Below are 23110 nucleotides of genomic sequence, written 5' to 3' on the forward strand. Positions count from 1 at the left end.
ATGTTAAGGACAGAAACCTGGTCAGTACAACCTATTAACTTCAGTCGATCAAGCAGGTAATTTGGGGACTTTGAGTATTTTGATTAAATCTTTAACTTCTGTAACAACTATAGGAGTAGCAGGGCTCAAATATTGGCACCCATTTCCAGGTAGGTCATGAAATTACCCAGCAATATGTCATTAAAAATAGAAATGCTGGAGAAAGTCAGCAGGTCTGGAATTCCAAAAAAGAATCTTGAGACTTGACTTGAAGCATTAACTCTGTTTTTCTCTCCACAGATGCTGTTTCTACAGCAATTCTTCTTTTTATTTCAGTTTTCTAGCATCTTCGGTGTGTTGCTTCAATGACAATAATGTGGCACACTATCCAGTTTTGCCCTGTCCACAAATAGTAGGACAAATCCTATCAGGCCCCTTATTTCTTCATCATGTAAATGTCACTCGACAACAAAATGATAGGTGTCATTGAAACTGTTATCAAATGGCGCTCAGTAAGTGCTCACTGATGCTCAGTTTGGGTTCCACTTGGGTCAGTCAGCTCCTGCTGTCATTACAGGTCTTGGTTCAAGCATGGACAAAACAGCTGAATTCCATAAAACTGCCCTAGATATAGAGGCCACATTTGACTGAGTGTGACACACCATTGCTCTCTATGTGGTCTACTTTACAGTGGGGAGACAGGATGCTAACTCGCAGAAAATTACAGAGAACATCTGTGGGACATATGCACCATACAACCCCACCACCCTGTGGCCAACCACTTCAGCTCCCCCTCCAAATCCGCCAAGGTCATGCAACTCCTGGGCTGCCTCCACTACCAACTCCTAGCCAACCGACATCTGGAAGAAAAACACCTCATCTTCTGCCTTGGATCCTCCAACTACATGGCATCAATGTTGCCATTTCACCAGTTTCTCATCTCCACTCCCCCCACCTCCTGCCAGATCAAACCTTCAATTCAGCACCGCCCTCTTGAACTGTCCCACCTATCCATCTTTCTTCCCACTATCCACTCCACCCTCTGTTCTGACCCATCACTGTCACCCCCTCATCGCTATCGCCTTCCCATCCCCCTCTTATTTATCTCTCAGCTCCCTTCCCCCACGTCCTGCATTCCTGATGAAGGACTTATGCCCGAAACGTCGATTCTCATGCTACTTGGATGCTGCCTATCTTGCTGTGCTTTTCCAGTACAACACTATTCTCCAACATCTGCAATCCTCACTTTTTCCTAAGTGTGATACCAGTCAAAACTGGAGTAAATGGGAATTGGGATGAAGAAAGTCTGCACTGGTTAGAGTTATATCTGATACAAAGAAATGTGGTTGTAGTTGTGGAGGACAGTCATCACAGCTTCAAGACATCTCTGGAGGAAGTCCTTGGTAGCATCTTAGGTCCAACCATTTTCAGCTGCTTCATTAGTGACTTTTCCTCCACCATAAGACTGGAAATAGAGATGTTCTGCACAATGTTCAGTATAATTCACAACTCCTCAGATAATGAAGCAGTCTCTGTCCACATGCAGCAAGGCCTGGACAATATCCAGGTTTGGACCGATAACCGATAAGTAACATGTGTGCCCCACAAATGCCAGGAAATGACCATCTCGATTAAGAAAGAATCTAACCATCAATTCTTGATAATCGATGGAATCACCACCACTGAATCTGCCATTATCAACATCCTGGGAGTTACCAGAAACTGAAGTGGACTACTCAGATTTCTCTAGTTTCCTCATTTCCCCTCCCCCCCACCTTGTCTCAGTCCCAACCCTCGAACTCAGCACCACCTTCCTAACCTGCAATCTTCTTCCTGACCTCTCCTCCCCCACCCCTACTCCGGCCTATCACCCTCACCTTATCACCCTCACCTTAATCTCCTTCCACCTATCGCATTTCCAACGCCCCTCCCCCAAGTCCCTCCTCCCTACCTTTTATCTTAGCCTGCTTGGCACACTTTCCTCATTCCTGAAGAAGGGCTCATGCCCAAAACGTCAATTCTCCTGGTCCTTGGATGCTGCCTGACCTGCTGTGCTTTTCCAGCAACGCATTTTCAGCTCTGATCTCCAGCATCTGCAGTCCTCACTTTCTCCTAGCTATAAAAATACCACGGCTAGAACCATGCAGGCTGTTTTATCATGGATGGTGTCAACTCTTTTTGAATACTGCTGGAGCTACATTCACTCAGGCAAATGAAAAATATTCCATAACTCTCCTGTGTTGTAGATAATGGACAGGCTTTGAGCAGTTGGGAGGTAAACTACTCACTGCAGAATTCCTGCAGGACACCATAGGGCTTGTGAACACGTTCCACAAGCAGTGCTCAAATGCTGTGAATAAGTTTTTAACAAAAAAAAGAGTTGCTGTTCATGTGTGAAACGTGTTCACAAGCCCTATGGTGTCCTGCAGGAATTCTGCAGTGAGTAGTTTACCTCCCAACTGCTCAAAGCCTGTCCACCATCTACAACACAGGAGAGTTATGAATATTTTCCATTTGCCTGAGTGAATGTAGCTCCAAAGTACTCAAAAGAGTTGACACCATCCATGGTAAAACAGCCTGCATCCACAAACATTGGCACCACGACCACAAACATTCACTCCATCACCACAAATGCTCAATGGTAGAAGTGTGCATTACTTACAAGATACTCTGCAGAAATTCATCAATACTGCTTAGCACCTTCCAGACCCAGGACCTCTTCCATCTTCCAGAAGAATAGTGGCAGCAGACACCTGGGAACACCAGTACCTGCAAATTCCCCTCCAAGCCATTCACCATCCTGACTTAGGACTATATCTCTGTGCTTTACTGTTGCTGGGTTAAAAATCTGGAACTCCCTCCTTAACAGTTTTTGAGTATACTTACATTAAATGGACCGCAGCAGTTCAATAAGTTAGTTCACCACTACCTTCTTAAGGACCAGTAGGAATGGGCAATAAATACTAGCCCACAAGCATTGCTCAAATCGCGTGAATAAGTTTTTAACAAAAAAAAGCTGCTGCTCATGTGTGAAATGTGTTCACAAGCCTACTGCTGCAAAAATTGACAATGATACATGCAGAGGCACTCCACAATGGCAAACAAATCTGGGCCTGAAATATCATAAGTTGGGTAACATTGTTGACAGCTACGACCTTGGCTACTTCCTTCCACTGCTTCCACACAATACTTCTGGAAGCCCTCAAATACAGCAAATATTTGTTTAGGTTTAAGCAGCAATTCTATTGCAACCATTCTAGGGAAGTAGATGACTCTGAATGCCATGTGCAGCTCTGATATAGACTATATAGAACCCTTAGTGTGGACACAGGTCCTTCGGTCCAACAAGTCCACCAACCTTCTGAAGCGTAACCCACCCAGACCCATTCCCCTACCATATTATCCTATATTTACCCCTAACGAATGCACCTAACCTACACATCCCTAAACACTGTGGCAATTTAGCATGGCCAATTCACCTAACCTGCACATCTTTGGACTGTGGGAAGAAACCAGAGCACCTGGAGTAAACCCACGCAGACACGGGGAGAACGTGCAAACTCCACCCAGAGTTGCCAGAGGCTGGAATCAAACCTGGGTCCCTGGCGCTGCAAGGCAGCAGTGCTAACCACTGAACCATTGTGCTGCCCTTTCATACGACAAAAAAAAATTTAAAGCAGTAGCATATGTTCAGAAAATATTTACTAGACTTAGAACCATAGTGGAGGAGATATAATTAATAGGAAAAATTAGTTGGTTTTCTCTTGAAAAAGAGGAAAACTGTTATAGGATTTCAGGATTATAAGATGATCACGGTATTATGCACAAATTATTTATACTTTTGGGTGAGCATAAAGCAAGGAAGCATAAATATAAGATAGTCTATAACAAGTCAAATAAAGCATTGAAGAGTGATTTCTTTCCACAACGTGTTCATGAATGTGAAATTGTCACGTGGCATGTTTGACACAACGTTTTTGCATTTTGCTTGATAGACAGAAGAGTAAGAAAGGTTTGGGGCAGTTGGACAGAGATCAGTTGAATGAGAGGAAGGTCATTTGAACTATTAGCACTGATATAAATCAGTTGTGCTAAATGACTGGCTTCAATGGAACTTACTTAATTCTATGGTGGATTGAAACAGTAAGTCAAGAAAATAGTTGAAGAAATTAACCTTTGCAGGGATGATGAATAGGAAGAACGTTGACAGGAGGACAGGAAGTTGGGATTGACACGAAGGAGGGAGTGACTGCAGAGATGTGTATGATAATAATGTGACATGTACATGAGTTAACTGTAGGCTTAACCATGGGGTTTCAAGGTAGGGTTAACAACAAAAGAATAATAGAAAACCATTATAATTCCAGTAGATGTTAAAAATGTTGATCTTAAATGCAAATCAATAAACAAAAATTCTTCTGAAGTTCATATGGGTACTTCCTTTTATATCCCCAAGAAAATAGTGGAGATCCAATTATGTTATAGTTTGTTGGATAAGTCGTGCTGCATTTCTCTGGGAACTTTTTTGCACTGTTTTATCCATGCTGCTGGAAGCTTCAGCAACTTCCAGCTATCTTGAACAGGATGGAGTGAGCCAAGCTTCTTTGTATCTCCTTTAGCTTTCTGAATAAAGGGGCAAATACTACATCTTTTTTTAAAATTAGGCATTTTAGAGGTCAGGGATTTAGGAATGCCTACCCTCACCATTATCATAACCCCCTATCACAACAGGATTTCTAATTGCTAAGTGAAGATCCCCTTACAAGACAAATTGGAATTTCCAAAATGTTGTCAGATCTGATGCATCAACATCTCTACCTTTTTCTGCGCCATTCCAAAGTATGGCAGAAGTCTATCATTGTTTCTGTTTCATATTTTTGTGTATTAAGAACAAAAATGGCATTCAGTGCCTCTGACAGTTCACTGGATGGATGTGGTATAGTAATAAAATAGTAACATTTAGATTCCTATCTTTTGCCTGCCTAACTTATTTGGTCTCAGTTGCAATACTGGTGAATATTGTAATTGAGCTATATATTCAGGGTCAGTTATGGGAAAAATCAGTCATGTATTTTCCTTTCATATATTTAGTGGTCCCTATTGGAATGTATATGTAGTGCAGATATTGCCTGAAAAGGGGATTGAACTAAGGTGCAACTTTGGTCCAATGAAATAGTGACACACACAGTTAGATTTGAACCTTCGGCTGGTTTTGGGTGCTTAAAGGCTAATTTTGAGGTCTGCAGACTTTATTTTGAGAATTTTACCTCTTGGATCTCACCCTTTATGCTGCTTATCAGTTGCCCAATTCAGTGGAAAGCAATAGGTGGTCTGGGGTTAGAGTGGAAAATTGTGCTTGTTGCTTGTCAGAAGAAAAATCTTTTTTAAAATTTATCTTGAAGGCTTCTTTGTCCTTCTGACAGCTATCAACTTGATTTTGTGGGAAAGTTGCAACTTGCTTAGAAATTAACTCAATCAGTTTTCCACCTAATGTAATGGGATTCTCATTGCATTTCAACTGCCTAAATGAGCAATTATCTCCATCACTCCCACAACAGCAGGAAAAGAATTCAAAAAAGGCAGCAACACAGTAGGGAATAAAGCTTCAGCATTTCAATTGCTAACCTATATCATTCTCAACATAGAATCCCTGGAAGCAGGCCATCCAGCCCATCAAGTCCACACCAACCAAAACCCAGCCCCTACCCTATAACCCTGCATTTCCAATAATCCAACTAGCCTGCACACTTCTGCACACTATGGACAATTTAACATGGCCAATCCACTTAATCTGCACATCTTTGCATTGTGGGAGGAAACCCATGGACACTGGGAGAATTTGCAAACTTCACACATTTGCCTGAAGGTGGAATTGAACCCAGGTTCCTTGTGCTGTGGGACAGCAGTGCTAACCACTATGCTGCCCTAAAGCAGTAGATGACTTAAATTTCCTCCAAGAATAAGGAATTATCTCTTAGCTAGGTTTTTGTATGGATCAGCATTTTGAGCAACATGTTTTTGACTTACAGTTAAATTTGCACATTCAGTTAAATTTAGATCCTGCAGGTTTCGACAGTCACCTGAAACACATAATAAAGAACTGTATAATACACTGTAAATATTTATTTTGCATTAGAAAAGTGTATATATTTAGTTGAGGGTTTCCCAAATTTGAGGTCAGAACCCCTAGTGGAGTCACAAGCTGAATTTTTGGAATCACTAATTCTGAGGCAGCAATGGCACTGTGAAACTTTGATAAGAGTTGTACAATCTATACCTCTACTCTAAGACAATCCTGCTCTCAGCTTTCACTGAGGGATTGCAACAATTTTAAGCCTCAAAATTGGGTCTGTCATATCCAAACTGCTGTTGTTATCAGATATCAGACAGAAACTTGACTTGATAAAATCATTTTAGATTTGTCTCTGTTATCACATAGTAGTATCTTGCCGAAACGTAAGCACACAATGCTGAAGACTTTGCATTCACAAGAAAACAAGTGTTTAATAAGAAAAGAAGGTAAAACGGAATAAATCAAACCATCTATTTGTATCACAGATTAAAATACTTTTAAACCCACAGTAAAAATATAATCCCATTAATACCAAACGCTATTTTATAAATTGAAAACAAACAAAACAGATTTTAAACAGCACCCAAAACGCAACTTGTACAATACCTACACCAGAGACACTCTATCTCACTTCAGTAGGTTTAAATCACTTGTGACTTCAGCCTTTAGACTGGAATTGCAAATAGGTTTTTCCTGGCATTATTATACACCTGATTAAATGTACTCTGCTTTAAGTAACTTCAGTGTTTTATCCCAATGCTTCTACTCTAGGACTAATACTAACTCTTCACTCTAAGGTAGCTTAGTTCATTTTATACCACTTTTTTCACAGGAGCACTGGTCTATACAGATATATTATTCCAAGGACTTCACAGGTCTGCACCAAATTCAAAGTAAAATTAGTTTCTCTTATTTACCTTTCTGGCTCACAAAACAATCTAAAATAAACAATATTTAAATAATGGTGAACAAAACCAATTCACTCTCAAGCTAAGCATCAAACTGTTTGAAAAGAAATCATGGCTACAGAAATACTGACAAGTCAATTATTAACTTCAAACATTCAGAAAGCCTACCTTTTAATCATTCAAAAACCAGAAGTAAAAATTACAATAAACTATATTTTAAAATGCATAAATCCCACAGTTTACGTTATAGGTCACAGTAGGAAAAAGATTGGGAAGAACATACAAGAAGATGTGCTTTGGTGTCATGTGTGATAAGATGGAGAATGTAGTTATTTTAGATTTTTGCTATGTAATTACTTCTATCATGCCTACAATAATCTAAACTTAATGGTTGAACAATTAAGATCTATGTGTGCATTGTAGGAACTTATAAAAAACAAAAGAAAATTCAAGAAATATACTTATTATAATAATGTGCAACGTATAATAAATTGAAGCTTTTGTTTCAAACTTTATTTTGTACTTTAGAAATTATAAAACAAATAATTGATTTTTTTTTCAAAATGCATCTCCGTTGCCTCAATTGGTATGAGCAGAAACATGTTATTGCCTACATTTCCACTATGGTTAGATAGAGTTTTTTATTATATAAATGTTTCCATCAAAGAGCAAAATTGAATATTCAGTTCCTTAAACAAAGATTGGGATAAGTAAGTGGATAGTCAGACTACTAACCGTTTAACCCTATAGTTGTTATCAATGACGTTTTGTAACTTTTTTGGGAACTTGATCTGGGCATGATAGAGGCATAGGGCAGAAGTTCCTTAGGCCCTAAACAATGTGGACAATGGTGAGTCATAGAGATGTACAGCATGGAAACAGACCCTTTGGTCCAACTTGTCTATGCCGACCAGATATCCTAACCTAATTTAGTCCCATTTGTCAGCACTTGATCCATATCCCTCTAAACCTTTCCTATACACATACCAATCCAGATGCCTTTTAAATATTGTAATTGGATCAGCTTCCACCACTTCCTTTGGCAGCTCTTTACATACACGCACCACAATCAAGGGAAAGATCTCAATAAAACATAAAATCAAGAAAGAACCCACTTTACTCACTATTGTAGATTTACAGCAAAGCTTCAAAACTATGCACTTATCTGTTCCTGTGCTGTGAGCTCTCCCATAGAGGTTCCTCCAAGGTCAGCGGTGATGTTTGCTGTTTGTTAATTTTTCCTAGACATACTCTGATGTCCAGAGATACTTGAACTCAAACAACAAAGGCAGTAACTGTGTAGATTCACTGCTGTGTCAGACAGTATAGGTTTCTTTCTCTGACCGTGTGGTTAATGCCTTTGTCTTTCTCCTTTTTTAAGGTGCCGTTGTTTTGATCTTTTGTCCCCCAGAGTTCCAAAACAATGCAATTGTATATAAAACAGTAATTGCTGATCCTGGAATTTGAGGAAATCACCTCCAACATCTAAAATACAGTTGGAAAAACATGGCAAGAATGAGAAATTGAGATTCTCACCTAACCATTGAAACCTTATTGAAACTCTGACCTTTTTTCCTCAATGTTTAGAATCTCACAAGTAAGCAGCAAGTGTGTTATTGCATGCATTAACATCATACAATTACCTAATCCTACCTCACTTAGACATGGTTGTTATTATCCCAGGTATCAGAAAGAAACTAGATGGCACCATTTCCAACATGAAAGTTGAAGTGGTTACATTGTGGCTACAGCTTGCCAGTGTCTTTTCTAGGTATTCATTTTGGCCAGCATTCCCCAACATTGCAAAGTATGCTCCTTGGACTGTGGCCATCTGCCCCTCCAAACATGGAGGTTAGCATCCACAAAACAACAGTCTCACCATGTCATCATGGCACATTTCCAACTCACTTATAATACCTTTCACCGTTGCAACACTGCACTTTGGAGTTCACCAACACCTTAAATTGCAATGCTGCTGCCAGTTTGATCTGTGCACAGGGGGAAGTACCCATCTTATGCATTGTAGCTGGGTGCATCTCCGAAATCTTAGCTTGCTTTCTTAGTGTTTACTGACTTGCACCTACTTGAATGCTCAGAGCATCTCTGTTTTCTTTATCTTTCAGAGAATACAGGCTCACAGTAGTTCTGTATTACTTTTAGTACAGATACAAAGCCAGGCAGCCTGTCTTGTTTATCAACGCTTAGCAGTGAAGGAGGCAGACATTTTACTGCAGTATGATATGCTACATTAATGTCACACCTGCAACATGTGCCAGTCACTTGTGTGGCAAAGGTAATGAATGTGCTTTACCAAATGACCATTGGTAAAAGGAGTATTACTTAGTCAAGTCAAAGGGGATTATCACCATCCGGGGTGGGGTGAGGTCACCATTGTTAGTAATATGCAACATCTGATATCCATCCAGAAGCTTGGATGTAATCAGTTAGCCAATTAATGAATTCAGAGTCAGAGGTTTCATATTAATGCAGCCAGGGGAGTGGGCCATTGTCAGTCCTGCAGGGGATTAATGTTAAATCAGTTGGGGAACTGCACAAATATTAGTCAAGAGTCTGGTCAGTCTTCAGTTGGTGCTGTCTTTCCAAGTCAGAGGGTGAGGCCACAGTCTGTCCTGAGTGTCTTTTCATTCCAAATCAATATAGGTTATTATTGGCCACTAAAGAGGTGTAGAATTTAGGAATGTCAACTGTAGGTTTAGAGGCAGCATGCTTGGATATAGACAGGACAATAATTATGGACTTAATGTTTAACGGTAGGAGACAACAGAGCAGGGGTCGCTGATGGTCATTACCACTCTCCACCCACACAGAGGCCTCCATGTAACAATATATAGAGAATGTTGTCATTTGTATTTGCTGCAACTGCTATTTGACCACACTATTGAGAAGCTGCCTTGTATCTAATATTCCCCACATAGGCCATTGGAACCATCAATGATGGATCCAAGCACAGTATCTGTTCTCATTTCTGTGGTCACTGAACACAGAGAGGCTACTGAGATTAATGAGGAAATATGGAAACTCAGAACCAGAAGCAACCTCTAGCCTCATAAAATGACCAGTAAGATGATGATGTGAAAAAAGTGCTGAAGGCTCACTGTCTTTCATCTTTGATGGAATGCTCTCCAGATGAATGAGATGTGGGGCTGCTAACAAATATGTCATCTATTGGAGCATTTTTGGCATTTTCGTCTGCACACGCGTGGTGGTAAGCATGTCATATCATGAGTTCCAGTGTATATACTATGCAACACTTGCCCTCAATACACCTAGTGGAAGCCATATGATGCTTCAATGTGAAGTTTCCATGCTTGCACAGTTCTAGGGGTTCAGTGCAGTACTGTACACACAGAGGGCACAAAATAATCCTTCCATGCTGTGCTCTGGACAGCTGGAGCATGAAATGGGGGCAGGTTCTTGATGATGAGGATCTGAGAATCAGAGTTGTGACATTTAACAGAAAGAATGTCACCTTCATCAACTCACATCACTGAAGCGTTGGACACAGTAACTCACTTGGGACTTCTTTGGCAACTACTTTCAATAAAACTGAGCTGGGTGAAGACATCATTCATTTACTGTAAATGTGTCGATGCTGGATAGGTAAGTATCCCTGTTTAATCCCAAATGCAAATGCTCAGTCTTTGCTTTCCCTGTTATTTAATTAAAGTCAACATTTCAAATTGATGGAAGCCTTCTGATTTTCCCTCATTTACTAATGACAAAAATTAGTTCTAATATAGGCACGAATAGAAAGAATAGCTATCTTCCAGACAGGGTAATAACATTGTGTGAAACTAAGGATGGCTAGCTTCACTAGCTTCAATCTTGTAGCTGCAGCTAAAATAAGTCAACCATAAAGAAGGTGGACGTCTGTGACCAGTGGAATGCCACAAGGGTCAGTGCTGGGTCCTCTACTTTTTGTCATTTATATAAAGAATTTGGATATGAGCATAAGAGGTACAGTTAGTAAGTTTGCAGATGACACCAAACTTGGAGGTGTAGCGGACAGCAAAGAAGGTTACCTCAGATTACAACAGAATTTTGATCAGATGGCCAGTGAGCTGAGAAGTGGCAGATGGAGTTTAATTCAGATAAATGCAAGGTGCAGCATTTTGGGAAAGCAAATCTTAGCAGGACTTATACACTAAGTGGTAAGGTCCTAGGGAGTGTTACTGAACAAAGAGATATTGCATTGCAGGGTCACAGCTCCTTGAAAGTAGAGTCGCAGGTAGATAGGATAGTGAAGAAGGTGTTTGGTATGCTTTCCTTTATTGGTCAGAGTATTAAGTACAGGAGATGGGAAGTCATGTTGCAGCTGTACAGGACACTGGTTAGGCCACTTTTGGAATATTGTATGCAATTCTGGTCTCCTTCTCACCATCTTTTTTACCACTTCTGGCCTAGGTCAGGATGGTGTATGGTTTTGAGGAGAATCTACAGGTAGTACTGCTCTGTGCATCTGCTGTTCTTCTCCTTTGGAATGTGTTGTTGATGGAGTCTTGGTGATTGGCGCATATATCTAGTAAATGCTGACATTGTGCATTGGTGATGAAGTGAGTGAATATTAAAACTAGTGGATGGGATGTCAATCAAGCAGTCAACTTTTCCCTGAATTGTCATGCTATTGCAACTAGACTCATCAAGGCAAGTGGAGAGTATTTCATCTCACTCCTGGCTTTAACTTGTAGATAGTGGACATACATTTTGGGAAGTTAGGAGATGAATGTGCTCTTGTAGCCACATTTATATGGCTGTTCTGGTTCAAATTCTGGTCAATGGGGACTCTGAGAATTTTGATGGTGGGGAATTGTCGATGGTAGTGCTGTTGAATGTTGCAGATTAGTTATTGCCTGACACTTAAGTGGCAAATTAACATTTGCTCCATACATCAACTCCAGCTGAATGTTGTCCATGTTTTGTTGCACATGGAGGCTTTGGTAGCAGAGCAGTCTTGAATAGTGCCAAGTGTTGGTGAATTATCAGGAAACATCTCCATTTCTGACTTAAGATGGAAAGAAGGTCTTTGATGAAGCAACTGAAGATGGTTCAGCACAGGACACTACTCTGAAGAACTTGTGCAATAATATCCTGGTATTGAGTTAACTGACATCCAACACCAGGACAATCTCCCTTTGTGCTAGGTATGACTTCAACCAGCACACAATTTTCTCCCGACTTACACCGATTCCAGTTTTGCAAGGGCTTTTTGATGCCACGTGTATCAAATGCTGCCTTGACGTCAAGGGCAATTACTATCAGCTTACTTTGCAGTTCAGCTCTTCAGTTGATGTTTGGACCGAGATAGCAATGAGGTTAGAAGTTGATTAGCAAACTGAGTGTCTGCAAGCTAGTTAATGTAGAGCAAGTGCCACTAGAGAGCCCTGTCAACAACATCTTCCCATCACTTTACTGATGATCAAGAGAAATCTGATGGGATATTCATTGGCTGGGCTGGATTTGGACATGTCTGAGAAAATATTCACACATTGCCAGATAGATTCAGGGGGATGGGTACCTATATTGTAGTTCCGGTGTCTAGGATGTTGAGAGTAGTGAGGTCAGAAATGAGGGTTCAAAGTCGCAAGAGCTCACCAGCAAGCAGGAAGGTGGTCTGGAGTGTGTCTACTTCAACCCCAGGAGCATCCAAAATAAGGTGGGTGAACTTGCAGCATGGTTTGGTACCTTGGACTTCGATGTTGTGGCCATTTTGGAGACATGGATAGAGCAGGGACAAAAATGGTTGTTGGAAGTTCCGGGATATAGTTGTTTTAGTAAGAACAGAGAAGATGGGAAAGGACGTGGGGGGTGGCATTGTTAGTCAAGGACAATAATACAGTGTGACAGACAAGACGTTTGATGACAGACTGACGTAGTATGGGCTAAGGTTAGAAACAGTAAAGGAGAGGTCACCCTGTTGCGAATTGTCTATAGGCCTCCAAATAGTTCCAGAGATGGAACAAAAGAGGAAAGGATAGCAAAGATGATTCTGGATAGGAGCAAGAGTAACAGGGTAGTTGTTATGAGGGAATTAAACTTTCCAAATATTGACTGGAAATACAATAGCTCGAATACTTTAGATGGGTCAGTTTTTGTCCAACGTATGCAGAAGGGTTTCCTGACACAGTATGTAGACAGGCCAACAAGGGCGAGACCATATTGGATTAGGTACTGGGTAATGAAAATGACCAGGTGTTAGATTTGGAGGTAGGTGAACACTTTGGTGATAGTGACCACAATTCGGTTATGTTTACTTTAGAGATGGGAAGGGATAGGTATGTACCACAGGGCAAGAGTTATTGCTGGCAGAAAGGCAATTATGATACAATTAGGCAAGATTTAGGATGCATAGGATGGGGAAGGAAACTGTAGGGGATGGGCACAATTGAAATGTGGAGCTTATTCAAGGAACAGCTACTGCGTGTCCTTGATAGGTATGTACACGTCAGGTAGGGAGGATGTGGTCGAGCAAAAGAGCCATGGATTACTGATGCCGTGGTTTGTCAAGAGGAAGAAGAAGGTTTATGTTAGGATGAGACGTGAATGCTCAGGTGGGACCCTTGAGAGTTACAAGTTAGCCAGGAAAGATCTAAAGAGAGAGCTAAGAAGAGCCAGGAGGGGAGGGGACATGAGAATCATTGGCAGACAGGATCAAGGAAAACTCTAAAGCTCTCTATAAGTATATCAAGAATAAAAGAATGACTCGAGAAAGATTAGGGCCAATCAAGGATACTAGTGGGAAGTTGTGCATGGAGTCCGAGGAGATAGGGGAAGCGCTAAATGAATGTCTTTTTTTCAGTGAGAATACTGATGAAAAATAAAGTTGTCAAAGAGAATACTGAGATACAGGCTACTAGACTAGACAGGATTGATGTTCGCAAGAGAGTGTTAGCAATTCTGGAAAGTGTGGAAATAGATAAAAAAATCCCCTGTGCCAGATGGGAATTATCCTAGGATTCTCTGGGAAGCCAGGGAGGAGAATACAGAACCTTTGGTCTTTGTTGTCACTGCCTTCAGGAATAGTGCTAGAAGATTGGAGGATAGCAAATGTTGTCCCCTTGTTCAAGAAGGGGAGTAGAGACAACCCTGGTAATTATAGACCAATGAGCCTTACTTGAGTTGTGGGTAAAGTGTTGGAAAAGGTAATAAGAGATAGAATTTATAATCATCTAGTGAGGAAAATGTTTATTTAGGGATAGTCAACACAGTTCTGTGATGGGTAGGTCGCGCCTCACAAACCTTATTGAGTTATTTTGAGAAGGTGACCAACAGGTAGATGAGGGTAAAGCGGTTGATGTGGTATATAGGGATTTCAGTATGGCATTTGATAAGGTTCTCCACAGTAGGCTATTGCACAAAATATGGAGGGTTGGGATTGAGGGTGATTTAGCAGTTTGGATCAGAAATTGGTAAGCTTAAAGAAGACAGAGGGTGGCAGTTGATGAGAAATATTCATCCTGGAGTTCAGTTACTAGCGGTGTACCACAAGGATCTGTTTTGGGGCCGCCTTTGTCTGTCATTTTATAAATGACCTAAATGTGGGCGTAGAAGGATGGGTTAGTAAATTTATGGATGACACTAAGGTCGGTGGAGTTGTGGATAGGGGTAAAGGATGTTGCACGTTACAGAGGGACATAAATAAGCTGCAGAGCTGGGCTGAGAGGTGGCAAATGGAGTTTAATGCGGAGAAGTGTGAGATGATTCACTTTGGAAGGAACAACAGGAGTAAAAAAGTACTGAGCTAATGCTAAGATTCTTGGTAATGTAGATGAGCAGAGAGATCTTGGTGTCCATGTACATAGATCCCTGAAAGTTGCCACTCAGGTTGATAGGGTTGTTAAGAAGGCATATGGTGTGTTAGCTTTTATTGGTAGAGGAATTGAGTTTCGGAGCCACAAGGTCCTGCTGCAGCTGTACAAAACTCTGGTGCGGCCTAACTTTGATTATTGTGCACAGTTCTGGTCACCACATTATAGGACGCTTTGGAAAGGGTGCAGAGGAGATTTACTAGGATGTTTCCTGGTATGGAGGATAGGTCTTATGAGGAAAGGTTGAGGGACTTGAGGCTGTTTTTCATTAGAGAGAAGGTTGAGAGGTGACTTAGTTGAGGCATATAAGGTAATCAGAGGGTTAGATAGTGTGGACAGTAAGAGCCTTTTTCCTCGAATGGTGATGGCTAGCACAAGGGGACGTAGATTTAAATTGAGGGGTGATAGATTTGAACAAATGTCAGCAGTAGTTTCTTTACTCAGAATAGAAGGGGCGTGGGACACATTACCTGCAACAGTAGTAGACTTGCCAACTTTTAGGGCATTTAAATGGTCATTGGAAAAACATATGGATGGAAAAGGAATAGTATAGGATAGATAGGCTTCAGATTGGTTCCACAGGTCAGCAGAACTGTACTGCATTATAATGTTTTATGTACTTTGTAGATGTCACTTTGTTGCTGTACTGAAGTTACTTGGCAGGGTTAGTGGTTAATTCTGGAACACAAGTCTTCGGTAATATGAATCATTTTGTAGTATTCACTGCTTCCTTGATATTTCATTGTATGAATCAAAATTATTGAAGGCTGACATCTGTAATGTTGAGGACCTCAGGAGAAAACTGAAGTGAATCTTCCAATGAGCATTCCTGGCTGAAAAGCTTCAGCCTTGCCTTTTACAATTATATACAGGATTCTCCTATTACTGAGGATGGAAGATATTTGTGTTGTCGTTTAATTGCCTATCACAATTCATAGCTAGGTGTGGCAGAACTGCAGAACTGGGATCTGATCTGTTGGTTGTGGCATCACTTAGCTCTGTCTAGTGCATCATGCTTCTTTACTTCGGTGATTTACTCCAGTGTTATAGGTTCACTAGGTTGATATCTCATTTTTAACTTTGCTTACTTGCATGGGGTCAACTCGGAGTTGATCCCCTCACTTGATAATAATAGGAGAGTGAGTGTAAGCCAGGCCTAGGTTACAGAATATGCTTTAATATATTCAGATGCTGGTAATAGTGCCTTATGGATGAACAGTCTTGAGTTGCTAGATCTGTTTGCATTCTATTTCATTTATGTGGTAGTGCAATCCAACAAAATTGAAGGTATCCTCACTTTGAAGATGAGAATTTGTGTCCACTAGGACTATGCAGTGGTTACTCCAACCAATACTGTCATGGTCAGCTGCATCAGTGACAGATTGGTGAGGACAAGGCCTAGACAAATTTTCCTTGTTGTCCACTCACCACCTACTCACAGACCAAGTATCATTTTGACTCCTAAAGGACATATATCAGCTTACTAAGTATTGGTGCTACTGAACCACTGTTGGTCATGAACATTGAAGCCCATCAGTCATAGTACACACTGTGCCCTTGCTACTTGCTGTAAGTGGTGTTCAACTGAGAGGAGTGCTGATTCATTAGATGAGGGAACAAGGATGGTGTAGATGTTAATCAACAGGAGGTTTCCTTGCCTATATTTGATCTGTGTTGCCATTAAACTTCATGGGGTACACAGTCAATGTCGAGGACACGTAACAAAATCTGGATACCACTATGTTATCAACTGACAGTGAAACAGAATATACGCAGGGATAGTGATATTTGCTATCTGGGATATTGTCTGTAAGGGATAATTTTATGTGAGTTTGACTATGTATGGCTGCTCACAGATGTCCCAGTTTTGGCACAAACCAAAAACCTAGTTGTTAAGAAAATTTGCAGGGTTGATAAGAATAATAGGGTTGGAATGGTAGGGGATTTTAACTTTCCAAACATAGACTGGCACTGCCATAATATTAAGGGCTTGGATGGAGAGGATTTTCATATTGAATATGTGGATGTACCTACTAGAGAAGGAGCAAAACTTGAGGCAGGTGTCAGTGGGGGAGCATTTTGGGGCGTGATCATAATTCTATTAGTTTTAAAATAGTTATGGAAAAGGATGCAACTGATTAAAAAGTTAAAGTTCTAAATTACAGTAAGGCCAATTTTGACAGTGTTAGATGGGAACTTTCAAACATTGATTGGGAGGCTATTTGCAGGTAAAGGCATGATTGGAAAGTAGGAGGCCTTTTATAATGAGATACAAGAGCTATGTGACAACATGTTCTTTTTGTGCAGAAGGCAAGCTAGTAGGTATAGGGAATGTTGGATGACCAGAAAAATTGAGGCTCTTGTCAAGAAAATGAAGGAGGCTTATATCAAGGGTAGACAGTTGGGATTGAGCGAATTCCTAGAGTATAGGGGATGTTATGTTGCAGCTGCACAGGACATTGGTTAGGTCACTTTTAGAATATTGAATTCAATTCTCATCTCCCTGTAATAGGAAAGATATTGTGAAACTTGAAAGGTTCAAAAAAGATTTACAATGATGTTGCCAGGGTTGGAGGTTTGAGCTGTATGGGGAGGTTGAATAAGCTGGGGCTATTTTCCTGGAGCATCTGAGACCAAGGGGCAGCCTTATAGTGGTTTATAAAATCATGAGGAGCATGGATAGGGTGAATAGCCAAGGTCTTTTTCCCAGGGTAGGGGAGTCCAAAACTAGAGGGCAGAGGTTTAAGGTGAGAGGGGAAAGATTCAAAAGGGACATTTTCACGCAGACGGTGGTGCTTGGATGGAACTTGGTGCCAGAGGTGGTGGAGGCTGGTACAACTACAACATTTAAAAGCCATCTGGATGGGTACGTGAATAGGAAGGGTTTAGAGGAATATAGACCAAATGCTGGGAAATGGGACTAGGTTAGTTTAGGTATCTGGTCAGTGCAGACTAGTCAGATTGAAGGATCTATTTCCATGCCATACAGGTCTGTGGTTCTATGATGGGGATCTGTTTAGCATTGATGTTTCTGATGCCTAAATCAATGCTGGATGATCTGTCCAATTTTCATTCATTCCTTTTTTTTGATCTAATTGAATAGCTTACTTGGCCATTTCAGAGGGCATTTCAAAGTTAACCACACTGCCGTGGGTATGTAGTCACATGCGGACCAGGCCAGCAGAAATACCTCCTCGAAATGCTATTGGAGGTCCATGGATTTCCACAAACAAGAATGGTTTCTTGGCCACCCGGCATTTTAAAAATTCCAGAAGCTATGGTGATGGGCTTTGAACCGATGTCAAATAGATTCACTGATAAGGAGAATCCAAAGTATTCAACTGGGCCTCTGGATTACTAGTCCAGTGATATTAATGACTCATTAAAGACTGCTTCTTGAAATTAGACAGCCTGATCAAAACCAGTGCTATGGTTGCTTCATTCACTTTTCGAGGCCTGACTTACAGCTACTACCCAAAAATGATTTTTCCCCTACCCAAAAATGATTTTGCTTTCTTGAATCCATTAGAGAACTAGCTATTGATTTGTTAATATTCATGTTGCACTACTGCCTAAGATAAATGACAGGCCTATTTTCTCAATGTATTGTTAATTTAATATTTGTTTACCGTTTGGTAGTACAGAACTTGAGCATTGCTGATAAAAGATAGTTTCTCGAAACTTTTCATCTTTCACTCATCAGGTCAATTACAAGAAACACCAATGCAAACAGAAATCAATCTTTTTCAATTGATTGAAAAGAGAATTGCAATTGGTTGACAAATAGATTCTAATTGGTAGAGGTGTTGGAGAATGCACCAAATAAATAATGACTGACAGGTAATTGCCAAGCTTTGCTTAAATTTAAACCAGGCAAGTTAAGTGTGATTTGGCAAAACAATTGATAACCTCACTAAATTTATAATAAGTATCTGAATCAAAGTCAACGTGTCCTTTTTCAGTTATACTTTATCTGCTGTATGATTTATGTTTCAGTCACATTTCTAACTTGTCCTTTTCTACCTTACCGTAATGGTTTAGTAACTATACTTAATGTTTTTTCTTCACAGATTGCCTTGCATTGGTTCAAGTCTGTCCAAAACCCAAATCATCTGAGGCTATCTTAGTTTTCAAGTTTCTTTGGATTCTTGTATAGTGTCAAGTCACCAGTCTGTTGCTGGAACCATCTGGATATCAGGATGCAAGTAATTAGGATTATATTGGTGCTACTCCTTTGTAGAGCAGTAGAGTTCGTGAAAATTAAGAATGGCAGCCATGGAAACAGAATGAGGGACTGCGGCAAGAAATGTCTCAAAAAGCGCTCCACTCATGTCAAAAGATTTGATCAATTCCTAAGCACCATATGCAGTGAAAGTTTGCATGAAAATGAAAAAATAATGGATTGTCAAGATAAGCAACTTATTACAATTCCTCCTAATTTGCCAAGGGATGCTGTTCATTTACAGTTAGCAGGAAATAAAATACATAGGTTAAAGGCCTTGATGTTTTCAACATTAAAGAATTTGAAGAGCCTTGACTTACAACGAAATGCTATAGCATATATTGAAGAAGGTGCATTTGAGGGACTGGATGAACTGTCTACTTTATTATTGCAGCACAATCAATTACAGTTTATGTCAGAGGAGGTTTTTATGCCTATCCCCAAACTAAAATATCTGCGCATTTATGGCAACCCTTGGAATTGCAATTGTAAACTGGACCAAATGATCAGGAAGTTGCAGATTCCTGGTCAACGAAATCTAGGTAATCTAGCCAAATGTGAAGCTCCGAAATATTTTGCTGGTCATAAGTTAAAGACAATCAATGTGAGCATGCTGTGCCAGGATGAGAATAATGATGAGCGTCCTTTACCGATCCAAAATACTGCTGACTCCACAAAATGCGACATCTACCTTTTCCCAAAGTCAAGAATAGATTGCCAAAATAAAGGTCAGTGTGACTTTCAAATTACAAGCAATTTTGCACTGAAATTTCATTTGTGATTTAATATGGTTTTAGAATGCAATGAAAATTCTTTAGAAAATATACCAGGTCATGGTATCTTCCAGATATTTGCATCTTTCTCTATGTTCTGTGCAATCTCCACTCACTTGGAGCTCATTTTGCCAATGATACCTACCTCCAGTTTCTTACTTAATTCCATTAAATTGTGGCACATTCAAGTGTCTTTCCCTGTCCTGGGGCAGCACAATGGCTCCGTGGTTAGCACTACTGACTCACAACTCCAGAAACCTGAGTTTGATTCTATCTTTGGCTGTCTGTCCATGTGGAGTTTATATATTCTTCAAGTGCTCTAGAATCCTTCCACAGTCCAAAGATGTGCAGGTTCGATGGACTGGCCATGGTAAATTGCCCTTAGTGTCTGAGGGTATGCAGACTAGGTGGATTTGCCATGAGAAATGTGAGGTTATAAGGATGGGGTGGATATGGGTGGGGTGCTGTTCAGAGGGTTGGTGTGGACTTGATGGGCTGAATGGTCTGCTTCCACACTGTAGGGATTCTATGATTCTATTTTTGCCAAATATTGTTAACATTCTCTCTTCAAGTGTTGTCACTCTCATTTTAATCTATCAGTGGGTGGAACGGTGGCACAGTGGTTAGCACTGCTGCCTCACAGCGCCAGAGACCTGGGTTCAATTCCCGCCTCAGGTAATTGTCTGTGTGGAGTTTGCACATTCTCCCCGTGTCTGTGTGGGTTTCCTCCAGATGCTCCGGTTTCATCCCACAGTCCAAAAATGTGCAGGCTAGGTGAATTGGCCATGCTAAATTGCCTGTAGTGTTAGGTGAAGGGGTAAATGTAGGGAAATGGGTCTGGGTGGATTGCTCTTCAGAGGGTCAGTGTGGACTTGTTGGACCGAAGGGCCTGTTTCCACACTGTAAGTAATCTAATCTAAAAGTGATCTAATACCTCAGATTACAACAGGATCTTGATCAGATGGGCCAATGGGCTGAGAAGTGGCAGATGGAGTTTAATTCAGATAAATGCAAGTGCTGTACACCTCTATGACTCTATCATTACCCAGATAAAACCTCTACAGAGACCAATAATTTCAATAAATAGCTGAAAGAACAGAACAAAATTTCACATGTTTAAACTTTTACTGCATCAAATGACAAAAGGAACTAAACTATTTTCTTTTATAAGTAACTTCTGCATTAAACTATACAAATAAAAGATTCCTTGCAACATCACATACCATGCTCTCCACAAAGTTATCATTCCCATAGAAAATAGTTCACAATGCTCCCAGCTTCCAACTGGTTGCCTTGCCTCTCTTCTACATTCTCAGCTGAGTAACTTCTATTTCCAGAATTCTCTGTCATGGGAGAGAAATATTAATCTTGATCCATGCTCTCCAAAATGTCCATTCTTTTTAAAATTGCTAATGAGTCAGTCCTCAATCTAAGCATGGGCTCCCGCCCACAGTCTGCTTGTTCATCAGCATTTTCTTTGCTTATAATGCAGGTCTCCCTATGTCTCTCAGTTGGCTGCAAACCACTCAAGACAAAACTGCAAATACTTGTCTATCTATGATGTTTCTCTGTGTATCTAAATATACATAACCTAATCTCAAAAAGGCTTCCTTTGCTTTTTTTGTATTGCAATAGAAAATACATTAGCTTTGTATTGATGCATTTAAAGTAGAAATGTTAATCAGATATTTTTGATTCTGATTTCCTTTTATTCGATAAATAAAGGGATAATTGACAACACAGTGGTTTACAACTTAACACTTATAATAACTTTCTGGTACTTTGGGAGACTTAAGATCTATTTATTGTAACTGAGAAAACCTTCCAGCATAAATACCTCTGCCTCTCTAGATAATAAATCGAAGCTTCCTTTGATCTTCAACAATTATACGACCTCTGGTCACTATTAACCAGCAAACATTCTATTACCAAAAATTTAAAGATGCAGTCATAAACTGTAACACTGTTATTATACAAAGTTATAGTCCTAAAATATAATTAATTTATACACCATGCAATGCAAACAACTCTTATCCTTAAAAACATTTTACCTCAACATTCTTGTAAACCACCTTACTGTCTCCAATCTCCTTTTTTTTCTCAAGTCCTTAAATATGTTGGTACCTCTCAAAATCTTATACATCTTTGCCAGCAGTCCATTTTTGAATCCCTACAATCAGGATTCTCTCAGTGCCACTGTATTGAAATGGTTCTTATCAATGTCAAAATGATATTCAATATAACTGACAGAGGTAAACTATACTTTCGCATTTTTTAATTTAATCAGGGAACTTGTTCATTACTGGCTCAGGCAGCACTTTTGGCCAGCATAATTTTGTTTGCTATTCATTCAGAGGTTGTGGGCTTCCCTGGCTTGCAAGCAATTATTGTTCATCTCTAATTGTACTGGAAAAGGTGACGGTGAGCTGCCACCTTGGATCGTAAGACATAGGAGCATAACTTGGCGCATCGAGTCTGCTCCATCATTCAATCATGGTTCATTTTTTCAGCATCATTCTCCTGCCTTCTCCCACAACCCTTGATCCTTTTGCCAATTAAGAACCTAACTACCTGTCTTAATTAAACTCAATAAATTGGCTTTCACAGCACTCTGCAGCAATGAATTCCACAGATTAACTACCCTCTGGCTGAAGAAATTCCTCTTCCTCTCAGTTGTATAGGGTCATCCTTTCACTCTGAGGCTGTGTCTTTGGGTCCTAGTCTCTCCTACCAGTGGAAACATCTTCTCCACATTCACTCAACCAAGCCTCTCAGTATTCTGTAAGTTTCAATCAGACCCCTGCTCCTTCTAAATGTAATTGAGTACATATCCAGAATCCTAAACTGCTCCTCATATGACAAGCACTTCATCCTTGGGATCATTCTTGTAAACCTCCTTTGGACCCCCTGCAGTGCCAACACATCCTTCCTTAGATATGGGGCCAGAAACAGCCCACATTATTCCAAATATTGTCTGACCAGAGCCTTGTATAGACTCCATGGTACATCTCTGGTCTTGTATTTCAGCCCTCTGGAAATGAATGTTAACATTGCATTTGACTTCCGAACTGGCAACTGAACCTGTATGTTAACTTTAAGCAAGCCTTGAACTAGGATACCCAAGTCCCTTTGTGCTTCAGATGTCCAAAGCCTTTTCCTGTTTAGAAAATAATACAAACCTCTATTCTTCCTACTGTTATGGACCAGGCCATACCCCCTCAACATTTCAAGAAAGTAGTCCAGACCCTAACTTTGCTAGTTTTTTTAGCAGGTGTAAATGGATATTCCAGGAGAGATGCAGCTGGTCAAATCACTTAGTTTTAAACAAA

At 40.3% G+C, this 23110-nt stretch overlaps 2 protein-coding genes across 2 annotated transcripts in view; one reads left to right on the plus strand and one right to left on the minus strand.

The window, feature by feature from the left end:
- The window catches only part of LOC140466611 (F-box and leucine-rich repeat protein 13-like), a 155082-nt gene that overhangs the window by 5651 nt on the left and 126321 nt on the right, over window positions 1–23110 (minus strand). Inside the window, exon 11 of the mRNA XM_072562059.1 lies at window positions 6007–6059. Coding sequence (XP_072418160.1) covers window positions 6007–6059 — 53 coding nt within the window. The remainder of the gene's footprint in view (window positions 1–6006; window positions 6060–23110) is intronic.
- Window positions 1–23110, plus strand: part of lrrc17 (leucine rich repeat containing 17) — a 60263-nt gene that overhangs the window by 4075 nt on the left and 33078 nt on the right. The window contains exon 2 of the mRNA XM_072562662.1: window positions 18857–19736. Within this exon, the coding sequence (XP_072418763.1) occupies window positions 18986–19736 (751 nt within the window). The 5' untranslated portion in view covers window positions 18857–18985. The remainder of the gene's footprint in view (window positions 1–18856; window positions 19737–23110) is intronic.

The sequence above is a fragment of the Chiloscyllium punctatum genome, chromosome 44 (assembly GCF_047496795.1).
Source record: "Chiloscyllium punctatum isolate Juve2018m chromosome 44, sChiPun1.3, whole genome shotgun sequence".
NCBI classification, from domain to species: Eukaryota; Metazoa; Chordata; class Chondrichthyes; order Orectolobiformes; family Hemiscylliidae; genus Chiloscyllium; species Chiloscyllium punctatum.